The sequence below is a fragment of the Micropterus dolomieu genome, linkage group LG14 (genome assembly GCF_021292245.1).
Source record: "Micropterus dolomieu isolate WLL.071019.BEF.003 ecotype Adirondacks linkage group LG14, ASM2129224v1, whole genome shotgun sequence".
Lineage (NCBI taxonomy): Eukaryota > Metazoa > Chordata > Actinopteri > Centrarchiformes > Centrarchidae > Micropterus > Micropterus dolomieu.
In genome coordinates this window covers 2,959,321-2,966,589 of record NC_060163.1, presented here as the reverse complement: position 1 = coordinate 2,966,589, position 7,269 = coordinate 2,959,321, and the positions used below count along the sequence as shown (strand labels likewise).

The window sequence follows — 7,269 nt, the reverse complement described above, 5'->3', positions numbered from 1 at the left end:
CAGCCTGAATGTGAAATGTAACCGCTACTCAACAATGTTGAAGTACCTTTTAGTATATTTTGAAACAATCAATTTGAATTTCTATTCAATTCAATTCAATTCAATTTTATTTATATAGCGCCAAATCACAACAACAGTTATCTCACAGCGCTTTTCATAAAAGAGCAGGTCTAGACCGTACTCTGTGATGATATTTACAGAAGCCCAACAGTTCCCACCAAGAGCAAGCACTAGGCGACAGAGACAAGGAAAAACTTCCTTTTAAGAGGCAGAAACCTCGAGCAGAACCATGGCTCAGGGTGGGCGGCCATCTGCCTCGACCGGTTGGGGTGAGAGAGAGAGAGAGAGAGAAAGAGAGAGAGAAGAGAGTGAAAGAGAGAGAGAGAGAGAAAGAGAGAGAGAGAGAGGGATGTAATTTCTGTTAAATTAATTTGAGTATTTCAAATTGTGCAAGTGTCAAAAATAAAAACTACACTCTATTCAAATTGCTCAAATTCAACTTTTAAAGGTGCCCCAAAAGTCCCAAAATTAAGTATTCAAAAGTCATTAAATTTCACAAGTACTATTTCAGTTGCATAAAAGATTCTCATTATTATGGCACTTTGTTGCTTCCATAGATAGATGCACATGATGCAGATGCCTTTGAGCTTTTCAAACCCAGCTGATTCAGACTTTGTAGTAATGACCCTTACAGCCAAAAAAAGAAACAAACTTCCTGAGAATTGAATCATGAACCTTACTGGTATTAAGAGAAATGATGGATATTTTACCGTCACTGAGAAGTTTAAATCTGCTCTGCATTTCAATATAGCCTTTGGCCATACAGTGAGTCTTCTGTATATGAACACCTTGCTCACAAAAATCACAGTTATACAATACCACTTTGTTAAATTCTCATATGTGATTTATATTTATGTAGTGATCATGACATTTGAGGGTGCTATACGGTTTTATAACATAGCAAAATAATATTGGATCTATTATTATTGCATCATTCAAATTAGAAGACTCGTTATGTGTGCTGTGATAAAATTCTTCCATGTTTGGTGTCTAGTCTTCAAGTGGATCCTTTTTAAGAAATCATTTTCATTTGCATATGCTAACACACTGCCGTAGTCCATTTCACACTCTTGTTTAGCTAAATGTGGCTAGCATCTGGAGGTAGTAGATAAACAGCTGCAAAAATCTAGCACTAAGAATGAAAGAAGCGGTCTTATATTTTCCACGGCCAAGCATGGATTTCTGACTAACCAGGATTTGTTACTCCATACCATCATTGTTATGAAGAATATATATATATAAATTTATATAGAATCTATGTATTTATGCCACTTTTAGATCCTGTCTTATGTGAATGCTGCCCTCAGAGACTATTGGAAAAGCAGTGCATTGTTCATATTTCATTATTAAACAACAAACCTGTTATTCTGTGGCTCAGGTGAATCATAAACTAGCTTGCATACATATGGCTGTGACATGAGAACAACCTAAGCAATAAAAAATGGTTTGCATATTACCCTAATAAAATATTTAACATACTGTGTTTTTTTTTTGCATTTGGAAAACAAAACGGCTTGTTAATAAGACTGTTAAACCAAGGCAGATTTTCCTGTGTTCCAACATGAGTCCAACCTCTTCTTATTGAGTGTGCCACACTTTCAATGTTTGATTGTATATATTAATTATAACTATTATAATATAAAATAATTAAATCTGCCAATTAATAGTTTTTCCTTATTCTTAGATGTGCCTTATGTTTAAGTGATTTAATTTACTACATTTTAAAATGGAATCACAAAATTATCTTTCAATTTTACAGGCAAATTTAATTATCTTTTTTTAGTTTTTCAATGCATTATTTAAATGCATATTCAGGATTCTTAAATGTATTAATTGACTATAATTTAACACTGAATAAGACTATAATTAGTCTGGTGGCATACTCCAGGCTCCATATAACTGAGGAGTCCCAGAGGGAACATGTTTGTCCTCCTCTGGGTATGAATACAGCAGACGTGGTCTACAACACAACAGAAATACCTGTATCTGCAATCTCAATCTCTGCTGTGTGACCTTTGACCTTATGTAAGTGATGCGTCCGCCTGCATCCACAACATTTTAATACGCTGAACAGTTTGTCTGATAAATGAGGCCAACATTGGTCAGTTGTGTTGCTTGTCTGTCCAATAAGACTTGAGGTTCCTCCCTGACAGCAGCTACATCCAAAATGTAAAAAGGTATCGTAGGGCTGGACAGTGGGAATAACAGGTCAGAGTGTACCCTATCATACCAGTAAGGTTTCTCTTTCATACAACATACCCTGCTGCTCACATACAGTCACAATATGAAAATGTATTTCCAATTTAGTATAACTAAAAAGGTGCTATTTTTTTTTAACATGGAAAAAGCTTCACATCATTTCTGTTCAACATTACAGGACCTGAAACATTCACAATGATAACTTGGACATTTCTGCCTAGTCCTAGCACTGCTACACTTGCTACAGCAGTTACTAATCCCCACAGTTGGTGGTATTATGAGAGTTCTGATTACTGTGATAGGTCCCTAAAGCTCCACACTGAGCCATCAAAGCCACACATCACTGTTACCTCCTTAGATATGTGCTCTGTTTTAAGCTTATCCTGGCTTATATAATCTATAGTATCCTAAAATATGGACATTAAAGCAGTTTTAACCAAAAAAACAATTACTCCCCAAAATGCCCACTTAATATCGCTGAAGGATATTAAGATGTACAAACCCTACAGTGTTAGTGAAAGCCCAATGGAATGTGAATAGAATTAAAGCTGCACCATGTTTTTAATTTCTCCACCAAATCACTAGAACTGTCGCCACCAGAAATAAGTTGCTAAATGGTACCTCGCAGGGGTCTTAAACACATAAAGCCAAACGAAAACATACAGCTCTTCTAAAAGCAACAGGTGCAGCTTTAACGTGGACAATGTTAAAACTGCACCTGTAGATTAGTAGGTGAATCGTTACATTAGAAAATGTATCGACAACAATCTTAATGATTGAATAATCACTTCAAAATGCCCCAAAAGATGCCGGCTCCAGCTCCTCAGATGTAAGGATAAAGCTGCACTTCACTGGGTTCTAGAATAATTTTAAACTAATCAATTGTTACGGGTATTTGTCACCATTTTCCAAAGTATTAATCAACAAATAATAATGTATCCATAATGATAACAAATAATAACATTTTAGTTGCAGCCCCACAAGTTTCCAGAATTTTTTATGAAACTTTGATGAAATTATGTTGTTGAACTTGAATCAGATTTTGGTTCTGTAATGTTGGAATCAGAAATGAATACAGCTGTGGAAATAATCTGGCCAATTGGAAGAAAGAGTTTTTTTTAAATGTAAAAAAATAAAATGAATATCAGAAATGCTGAGCAGCACTGTACTAAGGTCTCTCTCCAAATCACAATCCTTAATATCTATACTCTGTAATTCTATTTGAATAGGTCTCCACATACTATATGAATAGAATCACTTTTATGAAACAATGCACATTAAGTTTCCCACACAGCCACCAAAAAATGTAAATGCAAATAAGTACATTAAGAAAATAACAACCTCAAAATCATTACAAAAGAAAAGAAAAAGAAAAAAAAAAAAAAAACTTCAAGTACTATTAACAAAGCAAAAGTCCACCTGGCAATATTGTTCAGAAGAAAAGAATCAAAATATACACAACTCTGTTCCTCTTACTGCCAGCACCACGTTTCTCCTCAGGCCGTTCAGTGGCTGACTCTCTGACCTGAAAACGAAAAAAAATACAAACAACAACTAAAGACCTGGCTCAATAAATGGTTCTCACAGTTTCTACAGGTCTCTGTGTGCGGCCCAGATTGTGGCAGAGGCAGAGAGCGCTGATGTTGACTCGCAGGGCCCCCATTTCTGTAGAAAAATGGAGAGGAGAGAATGATGTTGTTTCACCCGAGGGTGGTACAAAAGAGAATGCCCAAACATACGTGACGCAGGCCCGACCCTGGGTGCTTTCCAACCCTTCAATCACACAGGTTTCTTGAGTGATTATGTGCACACACAGCTACAAGGTTCGAAAATTGTTCCGGGGGAGGTTCCCTTCAGGATTTTTCAGGAGCGCAATAACAACCCGCTCCTACTCATCGTGGCCATATTCTGTATCGACACAGCAGAAGGCCTGTGGCGTTGGTCTGAATGTGATTCGAGCCTAGTTCGGCTCTCCGTGTTCCTGAACCTCGATGGGGTTTTCCAGAAGTGTGACCTGTCCTGGTTTATCCTGCTCTGTCCTGGCCTCGTGAGCTCAGGGCTCCTGTTTGATGTAGTAGCTGCCCGAGCCGTTGCTCTCCTGGTCGGAGGTGCCCTGTGAGAAGGTGAACTCGTCCACCTCGGCTGTCTCCTCTTTCATTCGCAGGAGAGACTCTAAGAAGGGGGCAGAGACGGATAAGAGAGAGAACAGCAGCACAGATGAGCCAGTTGTGTTCATGCAGTTTGAGTGAGATACAGGAGGAACCTTTGTCTGTGTTCCACGTGTTAACGTAGTCTCCACATGAATTTTGAGCATCAACTTAACTACTAAAATATAAAATGAATAAAGAAGTGTTATGACCGCTTCAAAGTAGAGACAAAACGCTAGTAATACCGAAACTGTGTTTCCTGCAAATGAAATGAACACACCTTCACTGACATGAGGAAATATTCATGTGAGAACAATGACAGCGTATACCAACACAGCAGAACATGCAGCATCCATCAGCACCATCAGCAGCATCCAGGTCCACAGCGAGGCCCAGTGACTCAGAGGATGGTCACCTGCTAAAAACGGCACCGAGCCTCATGTGCTGGTTTTATCGTTAGTGTGATGTTACCTGAGTTGTGGGTTTGGTGGAGGTGTGTTCGGGGTCGGGGCCGAGTGGGCCCCTGGGCAAGGTAAGGGGGCGGACTCTGCTCTTCGTCCCCCGAGAAGCTGCTCCTCCTCCTGCCTGTCTGACTGAAGGGCCGTCGACCAACCGGGATCTTCCTCTCTAAACACCAAGCCAAACTAGGGTAAGCTACCAGGGGCTTATTACACACAGGGGTTCAATTCAACTGGAACGCGTTCTTGATCTTTAGATTACGTATCGGGAAGAAATTCTTTTAAAAAAGGTTAAAAATTTAACCTTCACGCTGTTGTCACTTGCATTGATATGTCCATCTGAATAAGCCCGTGGTAAGCTGTGATCAGACCGCCAGACCCAAGTAAGAAGATGCACTGTCAGCCTGTCACCAAGAACAAGGCTACAGCGACTGTGAAATGGCAAAGGGCTATTTATACAGCTCTTTTATCCCCAGTGACTTCAAATTTGCGTCTCACTCACTCACCCCCATATGTGGTTCAGTGTCAAGTCAACTCAGCACAGTATTCCGATTCAATTTGGATTGGCAAAGTGGATTTAAAAATAATTGGTCATACAACTCTGTTTCCAAGAAGTTGACAGTCTGTGTAAAATGTAAATAAAAACAAAATGTGATGATGTACAAAACACTCAAACCCCATAGAGCACAAAGACAACTTAGCAAATGCTGAAACTGAAATGTTTTTGGAAAATGATACACCCATTTTGAATATGATGCCAGCAAGACGTTTCAAAAAAGTTGGGACTGGGTCGTGTGTACCACTCTGCTGCATCACCTCTTTTTTAAGCAACACTCTGTAGGCAACTGGGAACTGAGTTCCAGTCCATCTTAAATGAGCTCACCACCAAGGGCGTAAGCCAGAGATCGGACAGTGAAGCCGACCAAAGCCTGCATGGAGGGATCCACGCAGGCCCAAAAATGACGTCAAAACCCTTTAACACCCCGTCGCACATGAGAGATGTAACCGTATTGCTTAGATTATAAGCTCTCTGCAATCTATAAGAAAACTATACAGCGATCAGTGACGCTGCGTAGGTGCGCTGATTAATCAGTGACGATCCGAGTCAGACAAACACACTGAGCCATGAAACTTTTTGTTGGCGCAGCTATACAGCTACCAGAATTACGGTGTTTCTGCCATTGTTCTACGTCATCAAACCACGGTTATGCTGCGCGATCATGCGCAGTAGACGCTGGTGCCAACAGGAAGTAGCCCAGTAGTAGTATTTTATTGGTCCAAAACAGTGATGTCTGGAAGTGTTCCTCAGCCCATGCAGTGATGTCCACTACAGAATCCTGTCTGTTTTTGATGCCTTCTGACGGCCCGATGATGAGGACCATGCAATACTGTGGAGATTTCTTGTGATTCTCTGAATCTTTCAATGATGTACTGTAGACAATAAAATCCCCAGATTCTTTGCAAGTTTGCGTTGAGAAACATAATTCTTAAATTGTTGAGCTATTTGCTAGCACAGTTTTGGGGGGTGAGGTGAACCCCTCCTTTCATGTACATCTTACACAGCGTGCCAACGTTTTGGGAAACAGGACTGTACACAAATTTAAAAAATGAAATGTCTTGTGTTCACTGTAACAGTTTATCATTAGCATCTCCTTTTGTGATCTGAAACTTTGGACCTAATCACAGATGCAAGCCCAGGCCTTCTGTTCTCAGATACCTCAAGTAAGCAGAATACTGTTCAAGTTTATAGGCTTGTTAATAACTATCCCGATGGGAAAGAGACAGAACTTTTTTATTTTTACAATGCCCAGCAATGTGAGACAAGTGGTCTGACCAAAAACTTTCTGAACACACCGAGTAGGTGACCAATCAGAGAGCAGCAGAGTTTCCACCGGGGGTGGCAAAAGAAGGAATGGAGAAAAAAAAAAAACACTGAGTGAAAGAAGGATACTCACTCTTCTTTTGGCCTTTGTACTGCTGGGCTTTTTTTTTCTGCTTGGGTACAGACTGAGGCATTTCTCTGTTACCTGAAAGACAGTGAGAATTATCATTGAGGGACAAACCAAGAAAACAAATGGCATCACAAATATAGAACGTGGATTGTATAAAATCTAGCACAACTGACAGTTAAGACCGCATCGTTATGATTTATAGGACCGGTATTGATGCTGGCGTTTTTAAGCAGATCGGATATCTGCAATGACATGCTTGATATACACTGCTCAAAAAAATAAAGGGAACACTAAAATAACACATCCTAGATCTGACTGAATGAAATAATCTCATTAAATACTCCTTTCTTTACATAGTTGAATGTGCTAACAACAAAATCACACAAAAATTATCAATGGAAATCAAATTTATCAACCCATGGAGGTCTGGATTTGGAGTCACACTCAAAATCA

General features: G+C 39.6%; 1 protein-coding gene across 1 annotated transcript in view; it reads right to left on the bottom strand.

Moving 5' to 3' along the window:
* Positions 1 to 426: 426 nt before the first annotated feature.
* The window catches only part of mbtd1 (mbt domain containing 1), a 20,330-nt gene continuing 13,487 nt past the window's right edge, over positions 427 to 7,269 (bottom strand). The window contains exons 15-17 of the mRNA XM_046068901.1: positions 6,820 to 6,891; positions 4,878 to 5,033; positions 427 to 4,431 (exon numbers count right to left, since the gene is read on the bottom strand). Coding sequence (XP_045924857.1) covers positions 4,313 to 4,431; positions 4,878 to 5,033; positions 6,820 to 6,891 — 347 coding nt within the window. The 3' untranslated portion in view covers positions 427 to 4,312. The remainder of the gene's footprint in view (positions 4,432 to 4,877; positions 5,034 to 6,819; positions 6,892 to 7,269) is intronic.